General features: G+C 38.8%; 1 protein-coding gene across 1 annotated transcript; it reads left to right on the top strand.

Annotated features, from left to right (window-relative positions):
• Positions 1-284: 284 nt before the first annotated feature.
• Positions 285-21,596, top strand: dpysl5a (dihydropyrimidinase like 5a). Its single transcript, XM_036593638.1, has 13 exons — positions 285-1,028; positions 2,895-3,163; positions 6,056-6,214; positions 7,922-8,101; positions 9,862-9,930; positions 10,093-10,137; positions 12,432-12,507; positions 12,902-13,058; positions 13,159-13,300; positions 15,001-15,143; positions 15,324-15,531; positions 17,772-17,940; positions 19,598-21,596. Exons 2-13 carry the CDS (start codon positions 2,903-2,905, stop codon positions 19,681-19,683), a joined length of 1,695 nt encoding a protein of 564 aa, XP_036449531.1. The 5' UTR covers positions 285-1,028; positions 2,895-2,902; the 3' UTR covers positions 19,684-21,596.
• The last annotated feature ends 273 nt before the right edge of the window (positions 21,597-21,869 follow it).

Genomic DNA, 21,869 nt, shown 5'->3' with positions numbered 1-21,869 from the left:
AGCATGTGAATATTGTTAGTTTCAAACTGTGCCTTTCATTCCCCGCTCCATATAGTCCATATGTGAAAACTAAACTGTCAAAACAGCCCGTTTAGAACTCATTTAGATATGTCCACCTATTCAGCCAACGGAGGTTTAGCCCCACCCATTCACACAGGCTTTATAAGGAGCGTTTCAGCCCAGAATCATTTTTGAATAAAGCGCAGTACAGGTCCACCAGTCAGATTTACTTGTGAATTTTAAAACATTTAATTCTAAGGGATTAGGAGAGATTGTAAAATGATTGTTTAAAAGATGAAGTATGGAAGGCTGTTTTTTGTACACAAAAGCACACAAATGTCGTAAGTGGACCAGTTAAAATACAAGATTAATGTAGTATATGGGCCCTTTAAATGCCTGCAGTTCCAAAATCCCTGAACCATCCAAGAGAACGTCACCCAAGAGGCGCTTGAAAATGGATTTGCTTACATGCGGGTATGAGGTCGTGAACGTAGAGAGGTGTATTGGAGTTTAAGACTGAGGACACTACAGGTGTCCTTCCAGTCTGCCTTTTCTACTTTTTGGAAAAGCTCAGGTGTTTTAGTTTCTTTTCATCTTGCCAGTGACTTATTTGACTTTCACTTGATTGTCTGCTTGACTGACTGACACACAGGCATTTTCTGCAACAGATTATCCTGAACAATGATGTTACTCGCATTTGTACATTTAGTTGAGCTAGCTAGCCGCTACGTTAAAGTACGGGTTCTACAACTCCCCACTGCCCCCCTATGAAATCGTATAATGGTACGTGCCGAGGGCGTCTGGTCTGAATACGCCCATTCTGCGCTCTCATTGGTCAATGCTGAAGCAATCACCGCATGTCTGCTCTGTGATTGGTGCGCCGCCGGCTCGGGCCGTGTGGATGCTGTGACCGTAAGGTTTCCCGAGCGAAGCATCTGCCTGTGTCTGCCTGCGGGTGTCAGCAAGCGTTACCGTCAGACGGCAGTGAAAGTGGGCGAAACACGGCTGTTTAGGATACAACAAAGGAGGTAAGCGGAATAGCCTTATTGTATTTCACACATTTTTGCAGTTAGAATGATTTGTTTTGCGGATATAGCGGGCAGACAGCGGGCGGTGCTGAATGACAGAGTCCAGAACTGGAGCCTGTATTTTTCTGCCGTTTTGATTTTTTCCCGTAACGTAACGTCGCATATTCCTCGTCGCTTCCCATCCGAACCTGATTCGTCCTGCAGGCTCGTTCTTTGGTCCTAATCCAGCGCGGTGTAATTTTACTTGCACCAGTCGGTCCCATGTCGAGCCCATCAGCCATAAACGTGATTGATGAAGGCTATGTCGAAATGTGACCGTCGTAATCTGATCTCACAGACGGAAAAATGCTAAAATAGGCATGCAATCTTGCTTGCTTCGCGTTACACAGTCCAAAAACGTCGGTTTATCGAGGTTTGCTCAGAGCATCCTGCGTCTATTAATGGAAGGGCTTGGTCACCCCTTTGTGTGTGTGATAGGCTCCATAACATCCAAGTGGGATGTACCGTCCATCTCCACTCTCATTTAGCTCCATGGCACGCTGGATATGTAATATCCGCTTCCATCCATCTCTGTGCTTTCTGGCGTGGAGAGTGCTTTTGCCACGTCAAAGCACCATTCCGAATGTAAAAGCAATGTAAATGTTTTGAACATTCGCGCTGAGGCGGTTAGCCGGTCATGAAACATGGCACATGGAGCCCACATAGTGTCAGACTGAGATTATGATCGTTTTTCTCACATTATTTTGCTGCAATAACAATGATGTCTCCCTGAAGTGTTCTTGGCCACTCTGTGTTGTTGACAAGAGAGCTCTCTGTATTGCATGAAACATGCTAAATTCAGGAAATGGGTCATGGTAGAATCAGCCTACATAAGCTATGATGGGGAACAAATGCGTGACTAATTTGTCTTTAGGCCCTTTGGAGAGAGCAGGGATGTAGCATATGTAGTGTAATGCTGTTGCTTTCCTAATATAGTTCAGTCTGAGGATGGCTGAGGACACACCCATCTTTGCCCGCTCCCTTGGCAACCACCCCCTTCCCTTCCCCTCCCAATCAGGGGCTTAGAACAGGAGGGGGGGGGTCGTCATGCTGTGAATTTGCCGCACCCACTTGCCATGGCAGTGGCATGCTTGCACTACAGGGCCTTGAACATGGAACACCAAGAGGGAAGTCAACAGTGGCTGCCGTCCCATTTCTCTGCTCGAGCACACCTGTGCCCCTCTGCACACTACGCCCCGCGCAATCTGGGTCAGAACCACCCTGACTCGCAGCATCATGATTTCTTTATAAGCGCTGACGCTGCTGTTCGCCTCTGCCAGATGATATAACTCACTTGATGTTGTGCCTGTGGGTTGCACAGTTTGCAGCATGGAGCGTTAAGCATAGCAGCTCTACAGATGTGCTCACCGATTACATTTGAACACACATATGGTATTGATTTTCTGCAGGGCTTCGTCAGAGCGACTGGCCTGAGCAGTAATTAGAGACGAATTATTAGTGCCGAGCATGGAGGCACAGTGCTGAAGTCCATTCAGCCTCAGCTCCGATATTCCACACTGTGATTATGTGCTGTGGTTTTAAGCCTCGCTTCTGTCAAAAGTAGCTTGTGAAATGCCAGAAATCTTATTTTTCTGAATCAAGTCTGAGTCCAGTTGAATCCTCAAATTTGGGAATCGCCTTCCAACCCTGTGATTAGAACGCTGGGCAGACCACATGTGGAAGAAGTGGAAAACTTTCTTTGCATTTTAACGGTCTCTTATGAGACCACAGTGCATTTTGCCAGGTTGAAAGGCTTTCATTTGGATATTTCTGAGAGGGATGTTAGCAGCAAGTTGTGTTCTCCCACTCTCTCTGTCTTTCTTGTAGGTAGAATCATGTCTTCTGGCTCTGCGATGGTGCGTATCCTTATAAAGGGAGGCAAAGTGGTGAACGATGACTTCACCCAGGAGGCTGACGTGTACATCGAGAATGGCATCATCCAGCAGGTGGGCAAGGAGCTGATGATCCCGGGCGGTGCCAAAGTGATTGACGCCACCGGCAAGCTGGTGCTGCCTGGAGGCATCGACACCAGTGTTCACCTGCAGGAGACCTTCATGAACGCCACCACCGCTGACGACTTCTACAGCGGCACCAAGGTACAGTGCTTTTGGAGTTTAGTGATGCACTTAAGCTGTCAGACTCCTATCTGATAGTCCACTGTCATGTGTTTAAATAGTTGGCAAACTATCTGGTGAAACTCAGTTGATTATCAGCAGCATTAGAGTTAGAATAAGCACTAGAACCAGAGTTTAGTCTTTCAGGTTGCGTTTAAGCTTGATAGGGTTAAATTATTTATGCTACATTTTTTAATAGGTTTGTCATCAAGCTTGTTTGCTTGCATGCCTTACCACAGTGATATGGGAGAAGAATGGCTACATTTAAAGTGCAAAAGTAACCTCACGCCCTACACAGCAGCTAGTATTGCCCAAATTGGTCCCATTGAATGAAGTGGCAGCCCAGTGTTAACCTCTTAAAATACCAGGCTTTATTATAAATTAAGGCTAGTAATTACAGAGACTTCACTGCAAACTGATTGAGCTATTCTTAGCTTATAGAAGTGTGTAATAAAACTTTGGGCAGCTGACAGGCCCTGGCCATTTAAGGGGTTAAATGAAAAAAAAGAAAGTATCCAAAGTTACAGTACTGAACTCTTTATGATATTGTAATATTGAAAAAAGCACTGAATTTTCAGTATACCAAGCAGCTTCAAAGCAGACCATGTGCCACTCGCTTCTTTGTGAAATCTGATCCAGAAATCTGTGGAATTCTATCTTTGGAATCGAGGTCGGGTCCAAAGTAATAGTAATAGATTGATTTTTGTTTTTGGCCTGCACAGTTGTGGAGCCCTACCATCTGCTAGGTTCTTCTCATCTATCAGCTCAGTGAGTGGTTAGTTAAAACAGTAAGACTGCAGCCTCTATTCTTCACCCACTGTGATTATAAAATAGAGGCTTATACTCAGGAATGCATAAAATCTACACAGATTGATCCTCAAATATGTTTCACACGGGTGTCTGCTTTCACTACTTTCACTGCCTGATGTGAAGGATTAAAAATAACTTTTTGTACAGGAGAGGTGCTGTTAATAACTGCATCTTTGTTCTATTTTAAACCCAAAGCCACAGTTGCACATCTTCTCTGGGCACTGCATACGCTTTGAAATAGTTGAGGAATCGAGACGTGGATGCAGTAGCAGGCTGCCCTGTCTAAACTAATCCCATGGCTCACTTAGCAAACACTGAAAGGCGAGAGCGAGGAGTGTACACTGAGGCCATCTCAGTGAACCTCAGGGTATGATTCACCGGCAGGCACCACGCACACACAGAAAAACACACACGACGTAGACTTACACAGACGTACACACTCTCAGTCTGGGAGCACTGTAGTGTTGAGATGACAAATGAATCAGTTGTTATCTGAACTGCGCTCGTTAGCCACTGGCGACACAAGTGGTATTCACTGCCCCCCCACACCACCACCCCCCCCAGCATTACTGCCGTGAGTCTGGCCAAGCACACAGACAAATGCAGATCAGATTCTGTTGCCATAGATACGGAGGGGGAGCTGCTGCAAAGACTGCTGCAAAAGCTTTTCACTTGCGCCATTGTCCTGCAAGACAATAGTGCACAAATCCACGACTCTTTCTGTGGACACTGTTCCATTCCACTGTGCCAGCTGACACAGTGAAGAAGACACTCACATACCATCTAATTATACAAAAGTTGATTTATGTCATTTTTCATGCAGGTTCAATTGACTGTACTTTACACTGCACAGATCTAGTAAAGCTACTGTACACCGTTGTGCACTGGACAGTGTACTGTACTATTTTATTTCACGTATCAAAGGAGAATTCCACAGTTTTTTAACATTTCTGCATAATTTAATAGTTGAGATGGACACAGAGTTATTCAGAGTGGTTTGAAGCTTGGTCTTGGTAGGAACGCAAATATAGCCACTTTTATTACCATCCAGTGGCCAGTGAACCTACACCTACATATTACTTCTGAGTTTTTATATGTAATGTTGTTAATGATGAAATAGTGGGAAATCTGAAAAAAAAGTTTTTCTTTGGGGACTATTTTGCATTACAATGCCCTGCATGAACCTTTCTGCCATGAATGTGAGGTAGCTTAGAGGCATTAAAGGCTTCAGACATCTGATTCACCACCACTATGAACAAATGATTTGGTAAGTTTCTCTAGAACCGAGCATTTCACATCCAGACATTCTGAATGATTTTGTTTACATCTTAACCATTCAATTATGCAGAAATCCATGGAAAAAAAAATCCATGGAAATACACTTTAACATGTTGGTTAGAATCCAGTATACTGACATATACACTCTTATGTTTAATCTCAGTACCATTTTAGAAATTTTCACAGCCATATATTTTTATGTATATGTCATCACAAAAGTAAGTGTTTGTACTTTAATTCTTAATGTACGAATGTTTTGCCAACTGTTTGTATGTACCACTGGTCATTTGCCTCCCAGCACTCATACCTACCATAGGGTGTACCATAGATGTGTGCATTTAACCTCTTTCTGCAGCCCTCCTACTGGTCATTCCTTCAGCGGAATGGAAATGACATGTAGGATATTTTTATTAATGTAATCTAATAAAATAGTTTAATTCAAAATATAATAAAAATGTACTAAGATTAAAAAATGTATATATTTATTTAAAAGAAATCTTAAAATTAGGGACCTTTATTTTATGGCTACTGTAGGGTTTAAAAAGTCACAGTGTTTTTACTTGACGAGTCCGCCATTTGCAATTATAATTCTCACTATTTTAAAGTATAGTTTTAAAATCAACCTCAGCTAGTAATTTTTGCTGGTTAAAATGCTTAATTATATGAAATCTTTGGTAAGTTAACGGTTGTTGATAGTGCCCTTTGAAAGTAAAATTCCTGCTTATACATTAGGTAAAAAGAGAATTATCTGTGATAATGTGTTAATGTCTTTGTTTTAATTGTCAGGCGGCTCTGGCTGGAGGCACTACAATGGTGATAGGCCATGTGCTACCTGAGAAGAACGAGTCTTTGCTAGATGCCTATGAGAAATGCCGTTCCCACGCTGATGCCAAGACCTGCTGTGACTATGCTCTTCATGTTGCTGTCACCTGGTGGGGTCCCAAGGTACACAGTCCCTATTACTTAAGCCTTTAATCCTGAGCCCAAATGCGGCTATTTCTGCCATTTAATCTTCTTTCTTCTGTTGTTATTAATGTTAATTCCATTGTTGTTTTGATTTTGATATGTCAGGAACATGATCTAACAAAGCTAAAAATTCATTGTGCTTTATTTTGTATGTATTGCAAACTAACATTTTGTACAAATACACACATTTCTAGGAATGTACTACATTTCAGGTGCTTTTTATTCTTACTCTGGTGAAATAATTTAATAATAAGGCTTTTGCTATCTGAATTTTGTTCTGAATTATTTAACGTATGTAAGTACACTCACTCAGAAACTATTACAGTGCATCCAACAATAAAGGCAACGATGTGCTTCTTTTATACAGTGATAGAAAACATGGCAGCAGACGCAAATCTCCAGTTCCACATTCTGATACATTTCACTATGCCTTGTGTGGACATGCACAGTCTAAGGGATTTTAAAGAGTTGAGGAGGAACGTGCCAAAGCCTCTGAATGTATTGCTGAAGACATGTACACAGTTCTCCTGTTACCCCATATATGGCTGATCAGCCAAGACATGTCGTTGAAAGTTTGCTTCTAGTTTTGCACTGAGGGCTAATGTAGCTAACAAATAAGTTAAACATATATCCCACCAGTTAGCCCTGTGTAAACTGTGTGTCTAAATTATCACATGCTTGCCTCAAACTATGTTGAATGTATTGAAGTACTTTTGTTGAAGTACCTCAGACAGACTTACTTATGTGGTGTCTGTCACTGTATGATCTGTTGTTATCCAAGAGTGGGCAATGTGATGATATTTATCCTTATTCTGATAAATAACACCACATTATAGGGCAATATGCTTTTCTGAGTATATTGTGGATATCATCAGTACTTAAACAACACTGACCAACTGCATGTTTCACTACTAAGAGAGCATAATTAGGCCTGCTTAATTGGATGTTATGCAGCACAGTATGTGAAGTATTGAAAAAAAACTGCTTTTTTAAAGGGATTTTACTGGTACGTTTTCTCTGTTCCAACTTATCAAACCTCAGAAAACTTAATATTGCACTGAATATTGTGTATCATGAAAATGTCTTGAAGTACTGTGATATTATTTTTTTTGCCATATCGTTCATCTTACAGTTATCTACAAAAATGGACAGAAGTTGTTGCATAGCTAATAACAGTAGTAGCATCTATATTTTCATTTTTTATAGGTATCATTGTCATACTGTGTCAGAAACCACACACACAAGTCTATTTGAGATTACTCAGCAACTCAAGGTTTGAGGCAAGTGTGTGATTAGTTACGCTTGTTACTAATTGGTGGGTTATAAATTGTGTAAATTAGATTTTTTGCCTAAAAAATGTAACTATTACTTTAAAAACAGGTGACTTCAACGCAGTAACTAAACATATTTACCTCTCTCAAGATGTCTGTGCCATACTATAGTACACCACTTCTTGTATGCCTGATAAGTACATTACTTTTTAAAGCTTTTGGAGCTTACAGTACAAGCACCGCTGGCAGTATTTACGGTCATATACCAGGTGTAGACTAAACAGTTGTCTGAGCAGTCTCCTATTATAGGGAAGATGATGTGGAAAGTGTGGCAGTGTGTTTCTTTATTTAACCAACATGATGGCATGCCCTACATCAGTGATGTGCTTTGTAACCATCTGTGTCCCAATGGCAGGTGAGGGCTCAGATGGAGACGCTGGTGAGAGAGAAAGGAGTGAACTCCTTCCAGATGTTCATGGCTTATAAGGACGTGTACATGCTGAGGGACAGTGAGCTCTTCCAGGCCCTGCAGAACTGTAAGGACATCGGAGCCATAGCTCGTGTGCATGCTGAGAACGGAGAGCTGGTCGCAGAGGTTGGGACTGATCAGTAATATTTAGTATTGAGTATTGAGTATACTGTAGGGCTGCATGTTGCGATTATATAGCTAGATAATGTAATTAGGCTACCACGGTTACTTAGTAAAGAGCACAAACAATAATTTATTAATATTGTGCTTTTCTCAGATAATTGTTAATTATTATTTCCAATTTGTATGATGGTAATGCTATTCTAAATTCTCTTACTGCTTTGTCTTACAGTGAGACACAGAGTCTGAGGACACACCCATTTATATGCAAATTTAAATCACATAGTGTTTTAAAGGCTTCTTAGTTTATCTTTTGCCAGTAAGGCATTTTCAGATTGTTGAAAGGGTATGAATAGATTGTTATTGCATAGTTATGTCCATTTTTATTGTTCGTTTAAAAAAAAACAAAAAACTTTTAATTTTAATTTTCAAAATAATTAGTAGATAGTGAAAGCCATAATTGTAATTTTAATATGTGTAGCAGTATATTAAAAATTCCTTTTGCAATCTTTTATGTGACAAAATAAATGATTGCCTGCATTATTTTGACCAAAACTATTTACCTCTGTGGGGTCATGTGAACTAGAGCTCTACCGATAAATCAGCATGCCGATATTACTGGCAGATATGAGGTAGTTGCAGATAAATCGGTATCAACGTTTATAACAACTGATAAATGACAATCAAAAAAGAAATGGAAGACAGATCCTTCAACCATGTTATGAGTATTGTCGTTCCCACTGCAACTTCTCTATTTGCAACACACGTGTTTGTAATGCCACAAATCACAACAACCAGTTGAGTCGAGCAGAGTAATGTTACCCCACAAATGAGGGTAAACAAGAGTAAAACAATAATGAAAATATCCCCATCACTTCTCCTCTTAGCCTAAATAAGCCTGGCGACATTTATGTCAGCCATACCTGTTTTTGCTGCAGTAACGTGAAAGCCGGTACTGTCAGTCAAACAGCACTATTAGTGTACGTCTAAAGGTAGTTGAGTGCTGTAGGCTAAGCTGTTGACGGACTCGATTGTAGATTTATTTATGAAACATTGTGGCAGTTTTAGTAAGTAAACCAATGGTCCAATCTTTTCTCCCTAGCTTATCACTACTAAAAATTCTCTGGCAGCATCAGTTACAGCAATTAATAATGATAAATTAGTTTACCCACAGATCTAGCTAATGCAGTGTTTATCAGTGGAGAATAACTAAATTTAATGACTCTCATGTCTGTAGTTACAGTCATTGCATTGAAAATTATTAAACTAGAAGGGTCACATAAATAAACGTGAGCTGAACAAGTATCTAACTTGGCTTACAAAGTTAGCTTCTCATTCAAACGTATAGTGTGTGTGTTGTAATGGCATTCTTTTGTTAGAACACAGGACATTGATATTCACGTCTCAAAAAGGAGTTCTGGTATAGTTATGAGTAACATGCCAGGTTCAGATGCTCTCGCATGTAATCTGGTTACTCATTAAATTCTTAAAACAATAATACGACGGATGTTTATTTGTGTTCATAACACTGCAGTGTGAAATCCCAAAGTTGCAAGTTTAAACTGCATTATGTCATGTTATCTTAGTGAGAACTGTTAAATAACTACACATTACAAATGTTTGGGGAAATGTTTGTTTATGTTATGTATTTCTGAAGAAAAAAAAAGAATATTGTCCTATATGTCGGATATATTGGATTTTTAAATCCTCAAATATCGAAATTGAAATAATGTTGAGAAATACTCCTCCCTCTTCCTCTTTCCAAGGGTGCCAAAGAGGCGTTGGATCTGGGCATCAGTGGTCCAGAGGGCATCGAGATCAGCAGGCCTGAGGAGGTACAGTGTTGCCAGCTGAATCTTAATTTGATCTAATGAAGTCTTTCACCTCCGATATAGTATTGCCATTGATTATTGATGCCTTTAAGCGTCTGCTGATCATTAGGTTACAGTAGTGGCTTTCGTACATTTCTTACTGACCGGGTAATTTTCCGTTTACAGCTGGAGGCAGAAGCAGTCCACCGAGCAATCACCATTGCCAATAGAGTAAGTAATGTCTAATGTACTGTCTACTATAGTTTGACAAGCCTTGGTTTCCTCTGTTGTCTAGAATTTGACAGTACATTTGTGGACAATATTTATGTACTGATATAAAACAATTATAAAGGCCTGTTATTGTAAAGGTACAACTGTCACTACCAAAGCATGGTAATCCAGACTTTTGTCATTCAGTGACTGCTTTGAATTGGCTGTAACTGACTTTAGACTACTGCAATTTAAATGAGTCAAGGTTATTTCAGTGGCTCCACCTTACTTAATGTTTTTTGAACTAAGTAGTACACAATTACACTGATAAATTTATAGCAGCTCAAAAGGCAGAATGTAACTCCCATGTACATTTAAAGAGAGATATTTCCTAACTGAATTGTACCTATAGTGGAACAGGACAAATAGACAGACCTACTCTTACATAAAATTTAGGGTTAACAGTGAGACTGATGGTTTACTCAAGACTGAAGAAGACACATCTGCTGACTTTTAAACCTTAGGACATTGTGTATATTTTAAATAGAATAGTACCTTTCTGGTTTAGAAACTGCTATCTGTAACTGAATGCCAAGTTATAATAATTGCTTAAAATCAAACCAGTGTTTGATGACATATGACTCCAGAGGAGCAGAATGTTTAGGCGATGCTGGACTATGGCACAAAAATACTTGTAATTTATTCATTTGACTTTATTTGTAACCCAACAGAAATAAATGTTAGTTTTGTCCATTATGCTAATCCGGGTAGATATAGTTGCAGTTTCTACTTTTTATAAATTAAATGGCACGTTATGAATTGCCATCAAGAGGCAGATATGTACAGGAAAAACTCTGAAGTCTGCATCGGCCCCCAATTCCCATATTGGTACATCCCTATCTGTGTTACATGACAAGTAATGTTAGTATTACAGCTGTTTTTCTAATGTTAAAACAAAGTCTTAAGGAATTATGTTACAGCCCTCTGCAGGATTGTTTTTGACTTCATGTCCCTTCGGAATCTGATTTGCATTTGTCTCAGAAGTAGTGGTGTAATAATACTGTATGTTCTCTTTAAAATAAACCAATTTATGTGCTTACTTTACTACCCTTGGTTGGTAATGCAGATTTTAGATCCTTCCTTAGTAGGAAGCAGGTGTGATGGCACAGTGGCCAGTTATTTGTGCCATTTGCTTAATCACAAATAATTAGTAAAACATAATTAGACTGGGATTAGGAAATTTGAGCACATACAGTACAAGGCAGTGGTTCCAAACCCAGACCTCAGCCCCCCTACCCCAGACCGTCTTTACTCATTTCTGTGTGTTGTGAGTTGGGTTGGAGCAAGAATGTGTACCAGCTTGGAGTGGTTCTTAGAACTGGGTTGGGAATCACTTATCTAAGGTGTTTGGTCTAGACATTGCAGACTTCTGCTTTTCTTGTGATTTTCACTTGCTTTGGTCAAGCTGATTGTAACTGCTGATTGTAACTGGTTTTCTAACTGGTTTTGATGTGGTGTGTCGTGGAGCATGTTGTGTTGTGCATAATGAAGTGCATTTTCTTTGTTTTTAATACTTTCAAATGTTGGTCCTCAGGAATCTGCACTAGAGTCTGCGCTGTTTACATAATATATTAATGAGGCTGTTAGTCTGTGAAAATATTACAAAATACATTTATAAGCAGACAATACAGAATTCATCCATAGGCGCCTTAGTGGCATTAGAGATGGAAAATGTGTGTAGTAAAGAGATCCTTGGTTATTCTTAAGTTTTTACTTAAAGATGTGAAGAGAGATCATAATGTTCTCCAGACTCCATTACTATTATAGTAATGTTTTTGTGTATAATGTTTTTGGAATAAGAACAAATATGTAAAAATGGACCAGTTATATACCACACAGACAAAAACTAATTTTATTTAAAAACAGGATGCCTTCTTTGGTGACTGACAGAGGTTCATGCTAAAGATGACAAATGAGAGACCCTCAGAAAGCACCAAGGGGTTTTCGCTTTTTCTTTTATACTGAATTGACATTGTTACACCCTTAAATACTGGTGTGCTTTTGAAATAGCCCTTATATTTTTTATATGACTGAAATTTGTAGGAAATATCTTGATTTTACTTGTATTTATTTTGAGGGCAGGTGGACTGGCCTGTTTGTATTGGTGGTTCTGTGTGGTGTCAGCTGCTTAGTATCACAGTACTGTAGACATAGTAAATTGAAAAGACCTCATTTTGGTTAGAGTGGATAATATGCCTTTACTTTATTTCTTTGAAGATAATAACAGGTGTGTTATTACTTGTTGTTCGCTTTAGGCTCACTGCCCTATATACCTAGTGAACGTGTCCAGCATGTCAGCAGGAGATGTTTTGGCCTCAGCGAAGATGCAGGGTAAGACCATCTGACATCTTTAATCCTTAGAGGTCTAGACTTATTATTGTCATTTTGCTTTGCTATTTAAAGGTACTTATATAGTTAAATGATTAATGACATAGTTATGAATTAATAATGCAATGAATCGAATAAATAATTAATAGAAAATAATGCTACACTATGTAACATGTTTAGTTAAAACTGAGTGAAGTAGCATTACTGAGTCAGTGGAACAGAACATGCACTTTGCTTTTGTTATTATTGGCAGTTAACTGTGATTCCGAAGGGTTAAGATACCTGGCACGTGTTGGTTTCTTTTCCTTGCTGATACAAAGTATGACAGAATACCACCAACAGACAATTTACACTTTTAGTTATAATAAATAACAATGCATTGCTGGTATTTATATAGGTAAAGTGGTGCATGGGGAGACAACCACTGCCCATGCAGTTATAAATGGTCTGCAGTACTACCACCAGGACTGGGTTCATGCTGCCGCTTACGTCACTGTGCCCCCACTGAGACTGGACCCTAACACACCCAACTTCCTGCTCAGCCTGCTCGGAAAGTAGGTTCCATTTTAGCCTATATATAGCACATAACCTCAGAATGTAACTAAGTATTCTTAGCATTACTAATCGTTCTCGCACCTCTCTCTGCTACTGCAGTGACACTCTGAACGTGGTGACATCTGACCACCGGCCCTTCAACACCAAACAGAAGGCCATGGGTAAAGATGACTTCACTAAGATCCCTCATGGAGTTCCCGGGGTCCAGGACCGCATGAGTGTCATCTGGGAGAAAGGAGTGGTATGTTTCATGTCTCATAGCATTTGCAGTGTACTGACTTTTTTAACTCTCACAAGACATTTATAATGCCCAAACCCTTTTATTATTACACTAGAAAGAGTAGAAATTAAATAAGATATGATGACACCAGTAAATAATTCATTTACGTTCTCAGAAAACATTTACATTCTCAGAAAACGCCTCCTTTACCTTGACTGAGTTCTGCTCTTTTAACACGCTTGCAATCATCAGATTCATCCGCTCGCCGAAAGTGTTCTTCCACACATCACATGCAATTACACATTTACTCCAAAACTACTCCAAGTCTCAAAATAAAGTGTAGCTTTAGATATACAATTTTCTGCTAATTTTAGTGCACAATTTCTATTTATTAGCTGAATTCAACATAGTGAGGGAAAAATGCCACATTTTATTTATTTTTTATTGTTTATTGTTGCCCTGCGATGGACAGGTGACCTGTCCAGCATGTTTCCTTCCTTAGAAAATATGTGTGTGTGTGTGTGTGTGTGTCTGTGTGTTTTATTGTTCTTAATTTGGAAAAAAGCAGAAAGTTTCTTAAACAGTATGCAAAGAAATTAAGAAATAAAGTACACAATTTGTTAGGATGTCAGAGAGATACCACAGGGCTGAAATGCAGAAGGGGTTAGTTAGCCAGTTCACTCAGTCTACTTGTACACTAAGGCTACAGAAGGCTAGCTTAATGTTAATGTACTGTCACACACTGGCTAATTAACTAGCTAGCTAACCAGCAGGCACTGCCATTCTCAGCTAAGCTACAGCATCTTTGATATGATCACACTTACGTATTTTAAGGAGATAAACCGTGTTTATCATGTTTGAAAATATGCGTCCACTAACTTTAACTGTCATAGTCCCTATAGCAGGCTTAGTCCTGGGGGTGGGGTGTGTTTGCGGGGTGTCAGTGTGTTTGTAGTGGACTGGTCTAGACTAGTGCTGAATTTAGTTCCAAGTCCATCCCTGCTTTATAGTTTATGTCAAGTAGATTTATAGAACTTTGCTTAGGCCTTAACTCACTGTTAAAACCCAAAATTCTTCCCAGACCTACATAAGTAAACTGGGTTATGGTAATGTCCATGGGAAAAAATAAAACAAACAAACAAAACAAAAAAAATTACTAATGGGGTACTACAAAACGTACATAAAACATAAAACACTTTATGTCCTTGGAATAAGTTGGCCACATGGTGGCATTACATCGTTATCTTTGAAAGAAAGAACAGTTCTCCTCTGGGCAAAAACTAACCATTTCCTTTGTATTAACTGTCATAATTGATTTGAGCTCCCCGAGTCTGACTGGTGGACAGCTTACTCACTGAATGTATGTACACAAATGAGCAGCAAACCTACTGATCAGAGTCACTGGTCTCAACACAAAATAACATTGTTGTTCCGGACTGTTGAAATTGCAATGACATCATCAAACATTTATTGTTACATATTTAAAAAAATAATGTGCTTAGCACAAGCACTGTCATGTTATCCCAATTAATGTCAGTTAAATATCATACATATAGACATTAACTTAGAATTTAGTAAGATGGAGACACCTTCATGTCTCTTTCAGAATTTGCATGCCAGGGCCTTCAACCTTCATCGCTCATAACATCAAACATAAAGCTAAAGACCAAATAGCCATCATAACACAAGCCCATCGTGTTCCTCATTTTTTTTCTCATCAGGTTGGAGGGAAGATGGATGAAAACCGGTTTGTTGCTGTTACAAGCTCCAACGCTGCAAAGATCTACAACCTGTACCCCAGGAAAGGCAGGATCATCCCTGGAGCTGATGCTGATGTGGTGGTCTGGGACCCAGATGCAACCAGGTATACAAAACAACAGGCGGAACACTGTTTAGTTGATGATCCAGTATGGATCAGTGTGGATTGAATTAAATAGAACTGGAAGTTATTTACAGGTAAAGATACATGAAATGTAAAACAGCTATGAAATGAGAGCATCTTCTGTATGTAACTCCTGTTCCATAAAATCTGCTCTTTGTGTAGGACCGTCTCTGTGACCACACAGTGGCAGGGAGGAGATGTGAACCTGTATGAGGGCTTGCGCTGTCATGGTGTGCCGCTGGTCACCGTCAGTCGTGGCCGTGTGGTGTATGAAAATGGCATCTTTACCTGTGCTGAGGGCTCGGGAAAGTTCTACCCCCTCCGGACCTTCCCAGACTATCTCTACAAGAAGATGGTGCAGAGGGAGAAGGTACTGTCAAAATTCTGTTAAAGTGTTTAATGTGAAATGGTTCATTGTTTTTTTTTTTACAGGTGATAGGAACCAGGGGTTGCAATGTCTACAGCACAAATTTTGCTAGTTTATTTATTATTCAAAACAAGTTTCCTGAGTTTTTGTGTGTAATGTTGATAATGGTACAACACCCTGTGTGTATCATTCCACCTTGAGAGGATTTTTAAAAATACATTTTAGGCCATAACCTTAACTCAAAACTCTCTCAGAAATCAGGCAGCATATTTATAATGATTTCATGTAATGCTTCCTGTGAGGTATAGCGTTTAGAGGCATTAAACTCCTCAGGTGTCTGGTTCCTATCACCACCACTGTGAACGATTCTGACTCTGACTTTCTCTGTAATGGTGTATTTTACATCAAACCACTCCTTATGCCTTTGTGATTAAATTATGCAGATGTTTTGTTAAAAAAATTGTGAAATTCCCCTTTAACCCTTTAACCTGTGGCAACTATGGAAGGACTATAACTCTGCAGATACGGATAATGGTCGTCATCTACTGTAAACAGAATAACTAAAAAAAAAATGTGTTTGTTACCCCTTGAACTGTACTCTTCCATTCTTCATTCTAATAATTCCATACATCGCCAATTCCCAAAAAGTTGGGACGATGTGATTTTATGTAAATAAAAACAGAATGCAATGATGTACAAATCATTTGAACCCTATATTTAATTGACAATAGTATAGAGACAGCATATCAGACTGAGAAATTGTGTTGTTTTGTGTAAAATATATGCCCATTTTGAATTTGATGCCAGCAATACATTTTAACAAAATCGGGACAGGGGCAACAAAAGACTGGTAAAGTTGTGTAATTCTGTATGCAAGGGACAGATGGAAAACCAATATTGGATGGCCGTGATCGTCGGGTCCTCAGGCAGCACTGCATTATAAACAGACATGATCCAGTAGTGGAAATCACCGCATAGGCTCAGGGACACTTTATGAAAACCACTGTCTGTGAACACAGTTCATCCACAAATGCAACTTAAAACTCTACCATGCCAAGAAGAAAACATATATAAACAGGATCCAAAAATGCTGATGGCTTCTCTCGGCCCGAGCTCATTTAAAATGGACTGAGGCGAAGTGGAAAAGTGTCCTGTGGACCAACTAATCAAAATTTGAAATTCTTTTTGGAAATCATGGAGAAATCATGGATCAAAGGCCAGCATTTGAGATGGTATGGAGGTGCATTAGTACACATGGCATGGGTGACTTGCTCAATGCTGAACACAATATACACATTTTGGAGCAACATATGCTGCGATCCAGACAACGTCTTTTTCAGGGAAGGCCTTGCTCATTTCAGCAAGACAATGCTAAACATGTTCTGCATGTATTACAACAGCATGGCTCCATAGTAAAAGATTCCGGGCACTAAACTGACCTGCCTGCAGTCCAGACCTGTCACCTATTAGAAGATGTTGTTTAGTTGTGCTTTATGGAACGAACAATACGACAAAGGAGACCCTGAACTGTTGAGCAGCTAAAATCCTATATCAAGCAAGAATGGGAAAACATTTCACTTTCAAAACTACAGCAATTGGTCTCCTCAGTTCCAAACGCTTACAGGTTGTTGTTAAAAGAAGAGGTGATAAAACACAGTGGTAAACATGCCCCTGTCCTGACTTTTTTGAAATGTGTTGCTGGCAATATAAATTCAAAACATATAAAAAATAAATAAAATTTCTCAGTTTCAACGTTTGATTTGTTGTCTTTGTACTATTTACAATTAAATATATGGTTTAAATGATTTGTACATTACTGCATTCTGTTTTTATTTACATTTTGCACAGCTTCCCAACTTTTTTGGAAACGGGGTTGTACCTTACATACTAGTTTCATAGTGATTACTTAATAATTCATATTAGTTACTAAATATTAAAGGGGTAAATTTAAGCCTAGAGTTTACAAGTGTCTCAACTACAGTTTTATTAAGCAGGAGCGCTACTGATCAAAAAAGGTTAAAAATGTGTAATTACTATGTAATTATTGTGTTACTGCTATTTTAGAGCATCAGTACTACAGAGTTTATGATTTCCCTGCTTTAGCGCACCTAATTTGACCCCTCAGGTAGCTGAATAAGTAGCTGAACCAAGTGTGTTGGCTCAGTCCTCTGGTTTTCCAGACCTGGAAGTGAGTAACTGAACTCTATATAGAGGATTAACGTGGTGTGTTCTTTTCCCATTAGTGCCAGGCTCTGAAGGGAGTGGACCGTGCTCCCTACACAGGGGATGTGGCTGCAGTGCAAAACTCCGGAAAGAAGGAGACGGCCCCTACGGTTGGAGACTTGACCCCTCGACCCTGCACCCGCCACGGAGGAATGAGAGACCTGCATGAGTCCAGCTTCAGCTTATCTGGTACTCCAACCTGGTTTAACTCTGGAAACTGCTAGCGATTGTTTTTGGCCCCAGATTCTGATTTGAATATTAAATATTAAGTATCTGTCATGTACTGATCCAATACTTGCATTTTTGTAGAAAAGTTGCACACTTCGAGAACACTAAAGCTACTCAAACCAATGCTAGGTGCTAGGAAATGCTAGGCTGCCGAATACTACAAAATGCTACAGTTAAATCACTTCAAAATATTTTTGGAACGTGCATAGTGTGACACAAACTGGTGTGTGTTTTCAGTACTAACAACTATTATTACCATTTTATACTGTTGAATATGTTACTTTAATATTTGAAGTCTAATATGCAAAATAGGCTGCTTAATTTTTCCAGCTTTGAACGCACTGTTACTCATACCACTAAGTATGCAGCTGCACACTTGTTAAGTGTTTTGATGAAAGGCAGCTACTACAGGCCAGCTGAAGGGAGTGAAATTGAATCTCAGTGATTCCAATATAAATTTGCGTTTTTGAGATCATCCATCGTGGCCAACGGCTTCTAAGTTTTTTTAAACCACTTGTTAAAAGTCCAATATTGTGGAATTTCCTAAATTTATTTTCTTTTTGTGTAATAGAGTTTGATATAGTGTATAAACATTGCTAAAGTTTTAAATGTGCCTTTCACTACCCAGTTCATATGGTCCATACATGTAAACGAAACTGCAAAATCAGTCCATTTAGAATTGACTGTTTTTGTAATGTCACGTATAACAACACATTTACATTTATCTGCCTATTCAGTCTACAGCAGTTTAGCCTTGCCTATCAGAGCCATAAACGTAACACATTTACATTTATCTGCCTATTAATTCTGCAGTTAATCGGAGGTTTGAGATCTTTTGCATATATCAGTCTTAGAGGCACAGTCACCAAAACAGCCTGTTTAATTGTAAGGGATAAAGAGAAGAAGGAAAATGATCCTGTAAAAATGAATCATGACTGCTTTAGGTACGCAAACCTACACAAATGTTATATGTGAACATGAGTGAAAAAAAAAATACAAAGAAGAGTAGGACATGGACCATTTGACTTATGAACATGTGTCTTACTGCTGCAAGTTGTGGATACTGCCTGTCTGTGTGAACTCCACAATCAGCAGTCTAGTCTAGATTTTGGAACATGCATGTCTCCTGGCTCACCGATACAAACACTATTGAAATTCGGTCAGTAATATAAGGGTATTGAATTTTGATACCCAGCCCTAATACCAGTGTGTTACAACATACCTTGATCATCTCTGATACCATCAACTCTGATCTTTCAGATTGGAATATGACACCACCAGCTATTACGGCATATAAGCTATTACTGCACAATGTGTATGTTGTCACTGTTGGGACAAAACCTTCTCCACTTTATAGTTTTGAAAATTTGAAAATGCCAGGTGCCCTTTACATTTTGTTAACATTTCATGATGAGTGTACCAATACAAATCTTCCATCACTTGGAAAACCATATTCTCCCATTAAGTTCCATTTCTAACTTCCATTTAAAGTTAAGAGGTTTTTTCTTTCTCCTGTACAAATTTTGAAGATAGAAGGTTTTGTCCCGTCAGTGACGTCATGAACTGTAGGTACCCATTAACAGATACCATGCAATTTACAAGACTTTCTTTCTGACAGGTGTCCAGATTGATGATAACATCCCAAAGAGATCTTCCCAAAGGATTTTGGCTCCTCCTGGTGGTAGATCTAGTGGCATATGGTAACATCAGTTGCTGCTATTTTTGCATCCACTGAACAACTAAACCTGAAACTAAACACCTAAATATTATTTGACGACTTCACATCCGACCAAAATTATTTAACCCTAGTCACTTGCTACAAGCGTAACTAAAAAAACAAGTGTTGTTAATGGTATGAGGAGATAAGGCACTATATATGCTGAAGGAAAATGGGAAAACAAGGTATCTGTGTGTTTCTAGCGCATGTGCGGAATGTTTGTGAGAGATGTGATTATTGAAGCATTACATAGGCATTTTCTTTTTTAGTTGGTTAATCTGGTCTGGCTGTTGTTTGATTAAATAAAGTATGGTAGTGGTGCAAGTAACTTAAGCTATCTCCTGATCTTGTCTACTTTATCATTATACTGATAACTGCACTGTGATATGCAACAGTTAAAAGATTTCTAAAAAAAAACAACAATTTGGACATTTGGCAGAAAGTGGAAAGAATTTTATATTACCATGGCTAGAGGATCTGTAACAATGTATAATTATTTAACCAAATTTTTTTAATTGTCTGGGCACATGATTCTGTGTTTACCTCAGTGTTTTATCTCTGGAATTGCACTTATGTACAGTACAACCCTGCCTCTCCATTTGTTTAACTGTACACATGTTGTGGTCAAGTAAAACGTTTTCAGAAATGATGACGCTCCTCAGCTAAATATTAAGTTGCAACCTCAGCATCGCTTTTGTATTTGACGTTTTAGTGTACTTGTTTTTTGTTTCTATTTTTTTTTTATTTACCTGACTGTTGACTTGTGGGAGATTCAAAGGCAATTTAAGTGATCAAATCTAGTTCTTGCCACAGCATCAGTTGAAGAATTGGTGTATCAAATGAAGAATTGGTGTATATTTATTTTATTCTTTTGTTGATGGCTTGGCATGTTTTTTTCACACTACATGGTGAGTGGTGACAACGATGTGTCCCTGTGCGGTAGGCTTGTATTGTGTCACTATTTGAAAGTGTTATCGATAGCTAATCATTCTTACATTTGCTAAGGGTGTTTACAGTCATTTAGCACAGCCCTGTACCTCCCACAAATGTGAATGAACATGATTGCCATGTTTACAGTGTCACATATCAAGATTGATTTTCCCTTGTGTATTTGATTGCATCTTGACAGTGCAGTCACTGTCAAGATTAGGACTGCCTAATGCCTAAATGAGCTCACGGTTCCACTGATGATGCCAATAATGTTCTCAAGCTTTTCACAAACGCCTGTGCATTCTCTTAAGCTGTTGTCTTATGAGCACTTCAAGTAGTTAGTTATTTCAGGACTTGTTTGAAAGTAGTAGAAGGAACAGTTTTTAAAGATGCTTCATCAAGTGTTCACATTCCAACTCTTTCCTGAGAAGAATAATATTCTTATTTCACGTTAATAAATTAACACTGTGTGCAGTTGAGAGCAGCTCTGGTTTGCAAGTCATGAAAATAGACTTCACATTTGTAATATCCCTTTGTAAAACACAGTAAAAACATGTAATCTTTCCCTGTAATGAATGACTGAATAACCACTGAAAATGGCCAAATAGTTCACAAACTTAACCGAGGTGGTAGATTAAAAAGACATTCACTGCAATATGTGTCTTTTACTGGTTCTTGTTCCACATGCCTCAGTAGTTTAGCTCAAAGCATTGGGAGACCCCACTGTAGAGAATATGTGACTCACAGTAATGACTAAGCAGTAAAACTGTCACAGTAAATCACTCCAGCAAAAATAGTAAGACATAGAATTTTTATTGGTGCTGAGTATTCATGTATGTGTGGATGTTTTTGTTTCTTTTTGGATTCAGTACATTGTTCAACCTTTTTTTTAATCTAATGTATGTATGCACTATAATTGTATGTATGTTATGTTCCTCTCATGAGTACAAATAAACCCTGTTCAACCTGGCATCTGATACTTCTGATTGTGAGACATAGTTACAGCATTTATCAGGATGCAAGCTTACAGTGGAGTTTAGTAGTGCACTTCTTGCATCAAACAAAACTGTTATATATTCATGGTCATTTATATAACACATAATGAAAATATATTTCCACTATGTATAGTAATTTTACTTGTGGATGAATGCCTTTAAGCTACAAATGTTCGGATTATAATACTCAGAATACATTTAACCTTTTGTCATGTAAATCCCCTGAGCTTTAAAACCTTATTTGCAAT

The sequence above is a fragment of the Colossoma macropomum genome, unplaced genomic scaffold (assembly GCF_904425465.1).
Source record: "Colossoma macropomum unplaced genomic scaffold, Colossoma_macropomum, whole genome shotgun sequence".
NCBI lineage: Eukaryota > Metazoa > Chordata > Actinopteri > Characiformes > Serrasalmidae > Colossoma > Colossoma macropomum.
The sequence above is the reverse complement of the archived record's forward strand: the minus strand, read 5'-3'. Positions and strand labels throughout refer to the sequence as shown.